The sequence below is a fragment of the Oncorhynchus mykiss genome, chromosome 20 (genome assembly GCF_057628025.1).
Source record: "Oncorhynchus mykiss isolate SJ-2025 chromosome 20, ASM5762802v1, whole genome shotgun sequence".
In the NCBI taxonomy this organism is placed as follows: domain Eukaryota; kingdom Metazoa; phylum Chordata; class Actinopteri; order Salmoniformes; family Salmonidae; genus Oncorhynchus; species Oncorhynchus mykiss.
This window is the reverse complement of record NC_143041.1, coordinates 4,581,656-4,597,192: the sequence shown is the minus strand read 5'-3', so window position 1 is coordinate 4,597,192 and position 15,537 is coordinate 4,581,656. Positions and strand designations below refer to the sequence as shown.

The following is a 15,537-nucleotide window of genomic DNA, read 5'->3' as shown; positions in this document are numbered from 1 at the left end:
TGAAAAGGGGAATTCTGCTAAGATCTGCACCAATAAATACAAACGAGTACTCACATAGGTTACAACAGATCTACCTAACTCTCTTCCTGGAGATCAACCATCCTGTGGGTATTCAGTACAACCCTAACATAACATATCTGATTCAGCTAGTTGAGGATCATGTTCCAGGCCCTGACCAAATTGCAGATAATGTATTGCATCAACCAATAGTTGCATTCCACGTCCTTTGCATGTCACGTCATCAACTGCGCAGTCGGGTATTAGATTGTTATACCGCTATATCATATGGGTTCCATTCCTGCCTGACTACATTGCAAACGCCTGTCAGATCTCACAAAGCTTGGATAGGTGTTTAACATATCAGCTAACCACATCCTATGATATAGGAATGTAATGCCCGACAGTAGATGACATGGCGCACAACCATAGGTTGATACAATGCAACGTCTTCAAGGTAATCAGGCAGGAACACCACCAGTATGTGGTTAGATGATATGTTCACCACAGGCCTCGCGTGGCCATCCTTCCAAATCTTGTCTTGGAAGTCTGGAGAAATCCAGTATAGGATTCTGGGTTTGGATGGGAGGGTAGATTTTAGTTCAGACCCTTATCTAACGCACCTAACTAACTGGATGAATAGTTGAATCATGTTAGTTATTACTGGGTTTGGAGCGAAAACATACAGGGTAGTAGCTCCAGTTGGTCAGCCCTGCAATAGTGATTTGGGATTTGTAATTTTTTTAAAATAAATGTAGAGGCCAATAAATCAATAAATAATCTGAACAATTTATGCTAATCTATTCCGCTAAGTATCCGTTATAATACACCCAGAAGTTATGAAGCAATGAAGACCCATGGAACGCACCCGTGTCGACCAGCGACGTGTCCGCGGGTTTGCAAAGCAACCGTACGTAGCCTTGCAATGAACGCACCGGTGTAGACCTGCAACCTGGGACTGGCCCGAAGGCTAGCAACGCGACCACGGGCTAGCAATGTCAGTGCAATGCTCACTTATTATTTATCAATTACCATTTTGCATCCTATGGCGGGCAAGGGAGGTCTGGGTGTCGGCGTGCTGGAAATGTGATCTCGCGTTATTGTGTCATTGTTAGTACAGTACATCTACACCACGATGTGAAACGTTGATTTGAACCTTCTGACCAACTAGTGGGTCAGGCGGCGCCCCACTGTTTGATTCATATCGCTTGATTTCTTATAATAGTTGATAATTATATCGACTGATTGCAATTGTATCGCGTGCACCGACAGAGGTGCAACCGATGAATATGCTTTAGACAAAACACAAGTATACATTTTGAAACATAAACAATATTTCCTCAGTTTGCCACTTGAAATTACAATATGGAGGGTCGTTCTAATGAAACTTCACAGTCAGAACAACGAACTTCCGATAACTCCGACAGCACATGAACGCCCCAAATATCTCACCTGGACAGGTTAAAATAAAGGACACATTTGAAAAACGAACACCATTAATTTGTCTACCCTATTGCCTCTTTAATTCACAAAAGGGCTCTAGAGGGCATAGATGATCTAAATAGCATAAAAGTATAATACAAAACCAATAAATATATATTTTTTGGTATATAGACAATGTAGACGTAGAACAAAAAAATAGCAATTAGCACGCGCAAAATGTGGAGCGCAGCGCAGCGCGTGGACATTGTCTAGTCCAGCGCGTGGGTGGATATCAGAAACGGAAAGGCACAACACCACGTGTGACGGTGAAAGACAGGTACATTCACATTTATCACCAAATTACATAACAAAGAATGACGTTCTCATTGGAAAAATTCACGTCTTTCAAGTTTACACTATAAATGGCTTTATATTCCAATTAGTTTTTATGCAGCCTTTGGGTTTAGCTACAAAATAATTGGCTAGCGTCTCGCTGAGTTTGCCAGTTCATTTCGTTAGTAGTTAACGTTACAGGAGATGGCTAAATAGTTAATTTACTAGAAAGTTAAGTAGTGATTAGATAGCTAGACTAATTGAAAACTTGTCTTCCAATGATATGGTGCAAACTCAAGGTCACTTAACTAGCTAGTTATATTGGGACACATCTTGCTAGCTATATTTCGAAGGCACATAACTTTTCACGATGATAGGAGAGGAAAATAACTACGTTCACCACCAGTTGGCTAGCTAGTAGTCATTCGTCAAACAACTTGGCTAGCTACATGGTTGCTCGCAAACGACGTGCCAAATAAATCTTGTAGTGATATGGTAATGTTTCAACAACCTAGCTAAGACTGTTTTAATATGCTCTTTGATTTAGGTTTGACAGCATGATCATGAACCGTGGATCTTTCCAAAACGTGATGCAACCCAACATGCCTTTGAGGAGGCCGTCAACCAGCCCAGCAGGTGCCACTGCAACCCCAAGGGTCCCTGGCTCAACACCAGACCGGCCTCTAGCGATCTCCAACGGGGATGGTATTTGTATGAATGTGCTATGCAATGTGTCAAATGATAGTTGATTAGTGAAAATGTCATTTTGAAATACAGCTCCTGGATTTATTTAACTGTAATGGCTGCTTGATATTCATAATTGTCATGCTGAATGTCTGTTATGAATACTGTAGTGATTTATTTAGGTAGGGTGTTAGGGGTCAAAATTATATTATGGTTCTGGTATTATACTTTGGATTCCATGCTATAGAGAAGCTTCTCAGGAACACAGAACACTTTATTTCATGCGGATACGACTTAACATTGCTGAGATCTTGTTTTCAAGTGATTGGAAAAGGTCAAAAAGGTTGCGGACTGGTCAATGTTAATCCCTAGTCAGTAGGGATGCATCGGAATCGGACAATATTAGATAAAAATGTCAACATCGGTTGGTGTCTAGTTGAACCTGTTATGGTTGAAATCCTGATACCGGGATCGATATGACAGCTACCAGTGAAAATAGAGGGCGCCAAAATTCAAACCACAGATTACAATTCCTAAAACATACATGTGTCTTATATCATTTAAAATCTATTTTCGTTGTTAATCCCACCAAAGTGTCCGATTTCAAATAGGCTTTTCAGCAAAAGCACTCTACAAACGATTGTTAGGTCTCCACCAAACCATAATAAGCACAGCCATTTTCCAGCAAAATGTAGTCTTCACAAAAAACAGAAATAAAGAGAATTAATCACTAACCTTGAATTATCTTCATCAGATGACACTCATAGGACTTCATGTTACACAATACATGTATGTTTCGTTTGATAAAGTTCATATTTATCAAAATATGAGTTTACATTGGCGCGTTACATTCACTAGTTCCAAAAACATCCAGTGATTTTGCATAGCAACATCATTCAACAGAAATACTAATCATAAATATAGATGATAATACAAGTTATACACATGGAATTATAGATATACCTCTCCTTAATGCAACCGCTGGGTCAGATTTCAAAAAAACTTTACGGAAAAAGAAATGCATGCAATAATCTGAGACGGCGCTCAATTTAAAAACATCATAGCCTCAAAGATGGCGTCAACATAAACAAGAAATTACATGATAAATATTCCCTTACCTTTGATGATCTACATCAGAAAACACTCCAGGAATCCCAGATCCAGAATAAATGTTTGTTTTGTTCGAAAATGTCCTTTATTTATGTCCAAATACCTTCTTTTGTTAGACGGTTTGGTATACATCTCCAAACTCTAATTCTGGTCAGTGTTATATCGGACAAAAAAATCAAAAAGTGATATTACCGGTCGAAGAAACATTTTAAACTAAGTACAGAATCAATCATTAGGATGTTTTTAACATATAGCTTCAATAAAGTTCCAACCGGAGTACTCCTTCTTGTCTTCGTGAGCAATGGAACGCAAATGACTGCCATGAGGAAAAAGTGAGATCACAAAATGGCTGCTACATAGACCTCTTTAGAATTTCTATTGATGGTTGACATCTAGTGTAGAGGTCGACCGATTAATCGGAATGGTCGATTTAATTAGGGCCGATTTCAAGTTTTCATAACAATCGGAAATCTGTATTTTTGTGCGCTTGATTTACCAATTTTTAAAAATATATATTTTTACACCTTTATTTAATCTTTTAACTAGGCAAGTCAGTTAAGAACACATTCTTATTTTCAATGATGGCCTAGGAACGGTGGGTTATAACTGCCTTTTTCAGGGGCAGAACGACAGATTTTCACCTTGTCAGCTCGGGGGATCCAATCTTGCAACCTTAACTAGTCCAACGCAATAACGACCTGCCTCTCTCTCGTTGCACTCCACAAGGAGTTACGCGAATGCAGTAAACCAAGGTAAGTTGCTAGCTAGCATTAAACTTATCTTATAAAAAACAATCAATCATGATCACTAGTTAACTACACATGGTTGATGATATTACTAGATATTATCTAGCGTGTCCTGCATTGCATATACAGTGCCTTGCGAAAGTATTCGGCCCCCTTGAACTTTGCGACCTTTTGCCACATTTAAGGCTTCAAACATAAAGATATAAAACTGTATTTTTTTGTGAATAATCAACAAGTGAGACACAATCATGAAGTGGAATGACATTTATTGGATATTTCAAACTTTTTTAACAAATCAAAAACTGAAAAATTGGGCGTGCAAAATTATTCAGCCCCTTTACTTTCAGTGCAGCAAACTCTTTCCAGAAGTTCAGTGAGGATCTCTGAATGATCCAATGTTGACTTAAATGACTAATGATGATAAATACAATTCACCTGTGTGTAATCAAGTCTCCGTATAAATGCACCTGCACTGTGATAGTCCCAGAGGTCCGTTAAAAGCGCAGAGAGCATCAGGAAGAACAAGGAACACACCAGGCAGGTCCGAGATACTGTTGTGAAGAAGTTTAAAGCCGGATTTGGATACAAAAAGATTTCCCAAGCTTTAAACATCCCAAGGAGCACTGTGCAAGCGATAATATTGAAATGGAAGGAGTATCAGACCACTGTAAATCTACCAAGACCTGGCCGTCCCTCTAAACTTTCAGCTCATACAAGGAGAAGACTGATCAGAGATGCAGCCAAGAGGCCCATGATCACTCTGGATGAACTGCAGAGATCTACAGCTGAGGTGGGAGACTCTGTCCATAGGACAACAATCAGTCGTATATTGCACAAATCTGGCCTTTATGGAAGAGTGGCAAGAAGAAAGCCATTTCTTAAAGATATCCATAAAAAGTGTCGTTTAAAAAGTTTGCCACAAGCCACCTGTGAGACACACCAAACGTGGAAGAAGGTGCTCTGGTCAGATGAAACCAAAATTGAACTTTTTGGCAACAATGCAAAACGTTATGTTTGGCGTAAAAGCAACACAGCTGAACACACCATCCCCACTGTCAAACATGGTGGTGGCAGCATCATGGTTTGGGCCTGCTTTTCTTCAGCAGGGACAGGGAAGATGGTTAAAATTGATGGGAAGATGGATGGAGCCAAATACAGGACCATTCTGGAAGAAAACCTGATGGAGTCTGCAAAAGACCTGAGACTGGGACGGAGATTTGTCTTCCAACAAGACAATGATCCAAAACATAAAGCAAAATCTACAATGGAATGGTTCAAAAATAAACATATCCAGGTGTTAGAATGGCCAAGTCAAAGTCCAGACCTGAATCCAATCGAGAATCTGTGGAAAGAACTGAAAACTGCTGTTCACAAATGCTCTCCATCCAACCTCACTGAGCTCGAGCTGTTTTGCAAGGAGGAATGGGAAAAAAATTCAGTCTCTCGATGTGCAAAACTGATAGAGACATACCCCAAGCGACTTACAGCTGTAATCGCAGCAAAAGGTGGCGCTACAAAGTATTAATTTAAGGGGGCTGAATAATTTTGCACGCCCAATTTTTCAGTTTTTGATTTGTTAAAAAAGTTTGAAATATCCAATAAATGTCGTTCCACTTCATGATTGTGTCCCACTTGTTGTTGATTCTTCACAAAAAAATACAGTTTTATATCTTTATGTTTGAAGCCTGAAATGTGGCAAAAGGTCGCAAAGTTCAAGGGGGCCGAATACTTTCGCAAGGCACTGTAATCTGACTGAGCATACAAGTATCTGACTGAGCGGTGGTAGGCAGACGCAGGCGTGTAAACATTCATTCAAACAGCATTTTCGTGCTTTTTGCCAGCAACTCTTCGTTGTGCATCAAGCATTGCGCTGTTTATGTCTTCAAGCCTATCAACTCCCGAGATGAGGCTTGTGTAACCGAAGTGAAATGGCTAGCTAGTTAGCGCTAATTGTCGTTGTGTTGCTGTTTCGAGCCCAGGGAGGAGCGAGGAGAGGCACGGAAGCAATACTGATACACTGGCAATACTAAAGTGCCTATAAGAACATCCAATAGTCAAAGGTTAATGAAATACAAATGTTGTATAGCAAAATAGTCCTATAATAACTACAACCTAAAACTTCTTACCTGGGAATATTGAAGACTCATGTTAAAAGGATCCACCAGCTTTCATATGTTCTCATGTTCTGAGCAAGGAACTGAAACGTTAGCTTTCCTAAATGGCACATATTTTACATGGAACATATTGCACTTTTACTTTTCCAACACTTCGTTTTTGCATTATTTAAACCAAATTGAACATGTTTCAATATTTACTTGAGGCTAAATCGATTTTATTGATGTATTATATTAAGTTAAAATAAGTTTTAATTCAGTATTGTTGTAATTGTCATTATTACAAATAAATAAATAAATTGTCAGATTTAAATCGGTATCGGCTTTTATGGTCCTCCAATAATCGGTATCGGCATTGAAAAATCATAATCGGTCGACCTCTAATCTAGTGGAACCCCTAGGCAGTGCAACATCATTCACATCTCAAGGGGATTTCATTGGGGACTCTTTTGAATACATACAATCTCAGGTTTCTGACTTCCTGTTTAGATTTCAACTCAGGATTTTGCCTGCCAATATGAGTTCTGTTATCACAGACATCATTCAAACAGTTTTAGAAACTTTAGTGTTTTCTGTCCAATACTAATAATAATATGCAAATATTAGCAACTATGACTGAGGAGCAGGCCGTTTGATATGGGCACCTTTCATCCAAGCTACTCAGTACTGCCCCTGCAGCCATAAGAAGTTAACGCCGACGTTAAAACCGATGTCAAAGCTACCTTGCATACCTATATAATGTAATGACGCCACGTAAAATTTTGCGCAACACAGCATTCCTAACCTAGCCCACAATGTCTGTTGTGTGGATCGAGCAGTCAACAAGTCGAGCAGTCATTTGTAAGAGGAAAACAATTTCAGCGAGACAACTCAAAGGCGAAATACATTAAAGCCAAGATAATGGAATTCATTGCCCTTGACAATCAACTGTTCTCTGTCGTGGGTGATGTTGGCTTTCGCCGACTGGTCGAGCACCGTTACACTCTACCAAGTGCGCTATTTTTTAGATGTTGTCCTACCGGAGTTACACAGTAATAGCGTCACTGCTATTAGCTTCACGACATACTATGGAACGCCGATTGGGTCTTTGCGTGTCAAAAAAGATACAGTAGCACTGTCAAAGCTGTGCAAACAAGCAAACACCGGCCAGGAACGATGTGTTTACAATACCGCGTTTGTAATAAAGCATCATTTGTTGGACTACTGGGGTAGTAGCTTTGGCTCGGTACCTACCTAGCACCAATACAGCCAGCCTGAAAACAATGACCAGTAGAAACTGCAGCCATTTTCATTATTCTTAGCAATGATTTAGGAATCCTTGTGAGTAAGTATTAGCAAGGTTGCCACTTGTTCGCTTATTGAAATTGAACTTCAATTCATGAAAATAAATAACTAGCCAGCTACTTAACCCTGTTGCCCAAAGCTACTTCCGGCGCCGACAGAGATGGCCGCCTCGCTTCGCGTTCCTAGGAAACTATGCAGTTTTTTGTTTTTTTACGTGTTATTTCTAACATTAGTACCCCAGCTCATCTTAGGTTTCATTACATACAGTCGAGAAGAACTACTGAATATAAGATCAGCATCAACTCACCATCAGTACTACCAAGAATATGTTTTTCGCGACGCGGATCCTGTGTTCTGCCTTACAAACAGGACAACTGAGTGGATTCCATGCAGCGACCCAAAAAAACAACAACTCCGAAAAAGAGGGAAACGAGGCGGTCTTCTGGTCAGACTCCGGAGACGGGCACATCGTGCACCACTCCCTAGCATTCTTCTTGCCAATGTCCAGTCTCTTGACAACAAGGTTGATGAAATCCGAGCAAGGGTAGCATTCCAGAGGGACATCAGAGACTGTAACGTTCTTTGCTTCACGGAAACGTGGCTCACTGGAGAGACTCTATCCGAAGCGGTGCAGCCAACGGGTTTCTCCACACATCGCGCAGACAGAAACAAACAACTTTCTGGTAAGAAGAGGGGCGGCGGCGTATGCCTTATGACTAACGTGACATGGTGTGATGAAAGAAACATACAGGAACTCAAATCCTTCTGTTCACCTGATTTAGAATTCCTCACAATCAAATGTAGACCGCATTATCTACCAAGAGAATTCTCTTCGATTATAATCACAGCCGTATACATCCCCCCCCAAGCAGACACATCAATGGCTCTGAACGAACTTTATTTAACTCTTTGCAAACTGGAAAACATTAATCCGGAGGCTGCATTCATTGTAGCTGGGGATTTTAACAAGGCTAATCTGAAAACAAGACTCCCTAAATTTTATCAGCATATCGATTGCGCAACCAGGGGTGGAAAGATCTTGGATCATTGTTACTCTAACTTCCGCGACGCATATAAGGCCCTGCCCCGCCCCCCTTTCGGAAAAGCTGACCACGACTCCATTTTGTTGATCCCTGCCTACAGACAGAAACTAAAACAAGAGGCTCCCACGCTGAGGTCTGTCCAACGCTGGTCCGACCAAGCTGACTCCACACTCCAAGACTGCTTCCACCACGTGGACTGGGACATGTTTCGTATTGCGTCAGACAACAACATTGACGAATACGCTGATTTGGTGTGTGAGTTCATTAGAACGTGCGTTGAAGATGTCGTTCCCATAGCAACGATTAAAACATTCCCTAACCAGAAACCGTGGATTGATGGCAGCATTCGCGTGAAACTGAAAGCGCGAACCACTGCTTTTAATCAGGGGAAGGTGTCTGGTAACATGACCGAATACAAACAGTGCAGCTATTCCCTCCGCAAGGCTATCAAACAAGCTAAACGTCAGTACAGAGACAAAGTAGAATCTCAATTCCACGGCTCAGACACAAGAGGCATGTGGCAGGGTCTACAGTCAATCACGGACTACAGGAAGAAATCCAGCCCAGTCACGGACCAGGATGTCCTGCTCCCAGGCAGACTAAACAACTTTTTTGCCCGCTTTGAGGACAATACAGTGCCACTGACACGGCCGGCAACGAAAACATGCGGTCTCTCCTTCACTGCAGCCGAGGTGAGTAAGACATTTAAACGTGTTAACCCTCGCAAGGCTGCAGGCCCAGACGGCATCCCCAGCCGCGCCCTCAGAGCATGCGCAGACCAGCTGGCCGGTGTGTTTACGGACATATTCAATCAATCCCTATACCAGTCTGCTGTTCCCACATGCTTCAAGAGGGCCACCATTGTTCCTGTTCCCAAGAAAGCTAAGGTAACTGAGCTAAACGACTACCGCCCCGTAGCACTCACTTCCGTCATCATGAAGTGCTTTGAGAGACTAGTCAAGGACCATATCACCTCCACCCTACCTGACACCCTAGACCCACTCCAATTTGCTTACCGCCCAAATAGGTCCACAGACGATGCAATCTCAACCACACTGCACACTGCCCTAACCCATCTGGACAAGAGGAATACCTATGTGAGAATGCTGTTCATTGACTACAGCTCGGCATTCAACACCATAGTACCCTCCAAGCTCGTCATCAAGCTCGAGACCCTGGGTCTCGACCCCGCCCTGTGCAACTGGGTACTGGACTTCCTGACGGGCCGCCCCCAGGTGGTGAGGGTAGGCAACAACATCTCCTCCCCGCTGATCCTCAACACTGGGGCCCCACAAGGGTGCGTTCTGAGCCCTCTCCTGTACTCCCTGTTCACCCACGACTGCGTGGCCACGCACGCCTCCAACTCAATCATCAAGTTTGCGGACGACACAACAGTGGTAGGCTTGATTACCAACAACGACGAGACGGCCTACAGGGAGGAGGTGAGGGCCCTCGGAGTGTGGTGTCAGGAAAATAACCTCACACTCAACGTCAACAAAACTAAGCAGAGGGAACACCCCCCTATCCACATCGATGGAACAGTAGTGGAGAGGGTAGCAAGTTTTAAGTTCCTCGGCATACACATCACAGACAAACTGAATTGGTCCACTCACACAGACAGCATTGTGAAGAAGGCGCAGCAGCGCCTCTTCAACCTCAGGAGGCTGAAGAAATTTGGCTTGTCACCAAAAGCACTCACAAACTTCTACAGATGCACAATCGAGAGCATCCTGGCGGGCTGTATCACCGCCTGGTACGGCAACTGCTCCGCCCTCAACCGTAAGGCTCTCCAGAGGGTGGTGAGGTCTGCACAACGCATCACCGGGGTCAAACTACCTGCCCTCCAGGACACCTACACCACCCGATGTCACAGGAAGGCCATAAAGATCATCAAGGACATCAACCACCCGAGCCACTGCCTGTTCACCCCGCTATCATCCAGAAGGCGAGGTCAGTACAGGTGCATCAAAGCTGGGACCGAGAGACTGAAAAACAGCTTCTATCTCAAGGCCATCAGACTGTTAAACAGCCACCACTAACATTGAGTGGCTGCTGCCAACACACTGACACTGACTCAACTCCAGCCACTTTAATAATGGGAATTGATGGGAAATGATGTAAATATATCACTAGCCACTTTAAACAATGCTACCTTATATAATGTTACTTACCCTACATTATTCATCTCATATGCATACGTATATACTGTACTCTATATCATCGACTGTATCCTTATGTAATACATGTATCACTAGCCACTTTAAACTATGCCACTTTGTTTACATACTCATCTCATTTGTACATACTGTACTCGATACCATCTACTGTATCTTGCCTATGCTGCTCTGTACCATCACTCATCATATATCCTTATGTACATATTCTTTATCCCCTTACACTGTGTACAAGACAGTAGTTTTGGAATTGTTAGATAGATTACTTGTTGGTTATTACTGCATTGTTGGAACTAGAAGCACAAGCATTTCGCTACACTCGCATTAACATCTGCTAACCATGTGTATGTGACAAATACAATTTGATTTGATTTGATTTAACGTTACAAGTAGCCAGCTAGCTTCATCTGGCTTGTGAGGCTCGACTGGACTGCGCTGTGAAGCTAGCCACAATAAGGATTAGGCACAATATACACTGCTCAAAAAAATAAAGGGAACACTTAAACAACACAATGTAACACCAAGTCAATCACACTTCTGTGAAATCAAACTGTCCACTTAGGAAGCAACACTGATTGACAATAAATTTCACATGCTGTTGTGCAAATGGAATAGACAACAGGTGGAAATTATAGGCAATTAGCAAGACACCCCCAATAAAGGAGTGGTTCTGCAGGTGGGGACCACAGACCACTTCTCAGTTCCTATGCTTCCTGGCTGATGTTTTGGTCACTTTTGAATGCTAGCGGTGCTTTCACTCTAGTGGTAGCATGAGACGGAATCGACAACCCACACAAGTGGCTCAGGTAGTGCAGCTCATCCAGGATGGAACATCAATGTGAGCTGTTGCAAGACGGTTTGCTGTGTCTGTCAGCGTAGTGTCCAGAGCATGGAGGCGCTACCAGGAGACAGGCCAGTACATCAGGAGACGTAGAGGAGGCCGTAGGAGGGCAGCAACCCAGCAGCAGGACCGCTACCTCCGCCTTTGTGCAAGGAGGAGCACTGCCAGAGCCCTGCAAAATGACCTCCAGCAGGCTACAAATGTGCATGTGTCTGCTCGAAAGGTCAGAAACAGACTCCAAGAGGGTGGTATGAGGACCCAATGTCCACAGGTGGGGGTTGTGCTTACAGCCCAACACCGTGCAGGACGTTTGGCATTTGCCAGAGAACACCAAGAATGGCAAATTTGCCACTGGCGCTCTGTGCTCTTCACAGATGAAAGCAGGTTCACACTGAGCACATGTGACAGACGTGACAGTCTGGAGACGCCGTGGAGAACGTTCTGCTGCCTGCAACATCCTCCAGCATGACCGGTTTGGCGGTGGGTCAGTCATGGTGTGGGGTGGCATTTCTTTGGGGGGCCGCACAGCCCTCCATGTGCTCGCCAGAGGTAGCCTGACTGCCATTAGGTACCGAGATGAGATCCTCAGAGCCCTTGTGAGACCATATGTTGGCCCTGGGTTTCTCCTAATGTAAGACAATGCTAGACCTAATGTGGCTGGAGTGTGTCAGCAGTTCCTGCAAGAGGAAGAAATTGATGCTATGGACTGGCCCGCCTGTTCCCCAGACCTGAATCCAATTGAGCACATCTGGGACATCATGTCTCGCACCATCCACCAACGCCACGTTGCACCACAGACTGTCCAGGAGTTGGCGTTAGCTTTAGTCCAGGTCTGAGAAGAGATCCCTCAGGAGACCATCCGCCACCTCATCAGGAGCATGCCCAGGCGTTGTAGGGATGTCATACAGGCACGTGGAGGCCACACACACTACTGAGCCTAATTTTGACTTGTTTTAAGGACATTACATCAAAGTTGGATCAGCCTGTAGTGTGGTTTTCCACTTTAATTTTGAGTGTGACTCCAAATCCATGGATTGATAAATTTGATTTCCATTGATCATTTGTGTGATTTTGTTGTTAGTTGAATGTGCTATGTAAAGAAAAAAGTATTTAATAAGAATATTTAATTCATTCAGATCTAGGATGTGTTATTTTAGTGTTCCCTTTATTTTTTTGAGCAGTGTATAATTAGCGGTTTGCCTTCAAAATAAAAGTTTGACAGTGATGTAAATGAATACAAATACTTTTATTTTGAAGGCTAACTTCAAAGTCCACTATTGTGGCTAATCCTTATTGTGGCTAGCTTCACATAGATGGGTGCGACCACCATTAATCAAATAAGAACTGTCTTAGAAATTAGGGTTATTGTAGATGACACCTAGCTAACTATAGCTACTGAAACAGATGTCGTTTTGCTATGTTTTTGGGGAAGAACATTGTTTGCATCCATGAGCTAGCTAGCTTTTTTTTTAATGACCAGCACTGTAGGTGCGTGAGATCAGCATCATAGCATAGGTATCATTGTGACAAATGAAATACGAGTGAAACTGTAATCAATGTGTAATAACTACGTAAAACATTAATGAACGTGTTCAATTATTACGTTATGTGCAGTCATATTCACATGCAAGTTTTCAAATGATTTGTATTTTTACATTTATTTGACTGCTGTTTTTTGTCGAATTCTCGCATGGCGTCCATTGTTTGTTGCGTCACCTAACACCCTAATTCTAGCATGTAAATACTGATAATTATTTTCTTTGTCAAAGCCGAGGCCAGCCGAAAAGAAACCACTGTACTCACAAACGGCTCTATGGTATGCATTTATTATTTTTCAATTGTAATATCAATTTTCTATTTCTCAAATGTAAGGCCTACCTGAAAGGCAGTGACAACATGTGTAACATCCATCTGTTATTTTCCCTTGTAGAAAACAGCCTCTATGCCCCCATTCACTGTTAAGTTGTGCAACTACTGCAGTCAGCAAGGTTGGTCTTATTTCCCTGCTAATTTCTCATTGATGCATCACTTTGTTTGTCTTGTTCTACGGCATACTGTGAACAGGATTACTGTTACAGTGTATAACATAGGAGAAGCTTTCATGTTAACTCGCACTCAAATTACTACCTGTTTAGCAGCACGTGTCCCGCATTGGAAGGTGTATCCATAATCGGTAGACATTTCTTATTAAATCCGCATCCTTTAAATCACTGAATTGTGCACAACAAATCATTAAAGCCAGTTGTTGGATGCTATTGATCGACGTCTATAACCTGGGCTAGAATTGAATAAACCTTCATCTTTTACAGGTAACCTTCGCTGTACGCGCTGCAAGAAGACCTGCTACTGCTCAGTGGCTTGCCAGTCAGAGGACTGGAATGCACACAGGCACATGTGCAAGCCCAGTACCCCAGATACTCCCACAAGGTGAATATCTAACTAATCATGGTTTATGTTGGCTCAATCAAAGGTGATTTGTTGAATTGGATGTTTTAGTGCTGGGCAGGTAACTTTAACCCTTCTTTTTGCTTCATTTTTTACTTCATGTTGAGCTTAAAGGGGCAGTATGCGATTGCTAGATCCATTTCTGGACTTTTAAATGAGTGATATACCCAATGATTCTTGAAGAAAATGACTTAGTTTAACATACTCCATCAGAACCCAAAATATAAGCATTTTTTTATGAATCCATTGTTTGTACAATGTAATTGTAAATGAACACAGTATACCCTTTAAACATGGTGAGAACTATAATTTTGATCTCCGCTTATTACCTAATCAGTGGTGGGGTGTTTGCTTTGTTATTTTGAACTGCAGATTGTCCCTTTAAAAAACTTCTAAAATGCACCTTTCCCCCCCTCTTTTTTTACACCCTTCATCTCAAAAAGTGATAAGCCAAAGGAAATCCCAGCTTCACCGATGGGAAATGGGCAGAACCTGTCAGACTCCAAGGTATCATTTCTTCTGTGTTTATACGCTGTGGAGAAAAACACACTTTTTTAAATTGGCAAAATTTCTGATGCCCTACTCTGTAGTGATGTAAAGTTTGGCTCTTTTTACTGACTCAATCTGAACTTGTTCAGTCAAAATAAATCTTTAGATTTATTTGTTTCAGTAATGCCCAGAGCATGTAGGACCCCCTACCGGTGAACGATGAACTAAAAACTCAAAAGAATCATGTTTCTACAAGCCTCTCGTTCAATATAGGGGGCTTATTGGAGCTGTCATTTGTGACAGACTTATAAGTGTGCTTCAAACAATGTACATTTTGTAATGGTTTTGACTTGAGGTTATTATTTATAGGGGTGCCAGGTAGGTTGTGCCTACCAGAGAAAAAACATTGGTTTCTCCTTTTGGTTTGGGAGGGAATGAGTCCCATCTGGTCCGTCAAGTCTACACCAATACAAAGGACTTATGTAAAAGTCAGGATGGAAATAAACTTTTCATAAACCCTTAACATTGGAAAGAACTTAAAAAACAACTATTCTTTTGTGTGGGTTGTATTAGCAACATCAATGATTACACACACACATATAATATCACAATGTCCTGTACCTCGGGCCTAAAAAGAGTCCAGCCCGGTAAAGGAGTTCAGTGAACTCAAGTGACTTTTGTCACGCAATGTTTGTCCGTTCATTCAGTGTAGCGGAAACCCAGTATTAATCATACAAACAATATAACAATAATATTACCACAGAACTTTAAAGCGTATCAACTCTTACTAAGTCCTCAACTACAACTAACTACATAAATCATCACAGTATACATCACATCAAAAAAATGAAATAC

General features: G+C 42.1%; 1 protein-coding gene across 2 annotated transcripts in view; it reads left to right on the top strand.

Annotated features, from left to right (window-relative positions):
• The first annotated feature begins 1,388 nt into the window (after window positions 1-1,388).
• The window catches only part of tdrd1 (tudor domain containing 1), an 84,572-nt gene continuing 70,423 nt past the window's right edge, over window positions 1,389-15,537 (top strand). For both annotated transcript variants that reach the window (XM_021575467.3, XM_021575466.3), the window contains exons 1-6: window positions 1,389-1,756; window positions 2,300-2,457; window positions 13,518-13,564; window positions 13,679-13,736; window positions 14,058-14,175; window positions 14,637-14,700. In XM_021575467.3, coding sequence (XP_021431142.3) covers window positions 2,310-2,457; window positions 13,518-13,564; window positions 13,679-13,736; window positions 14,058-14,175; window positions 14,637-14,700 — 435 coding nt within the window. In that variant the 5' untranslated portion in view covers window positions 1,389-1,756; window positions 2,300-2,309. The remainder of the gene's footprint in view (window positions 1,757-2,299; window positions 2,458-13,517; window positions 13,565-13,678; window positions 13,737-14,057; window positions 14,176-14,636; window positions 14,701-15,537) is intronic.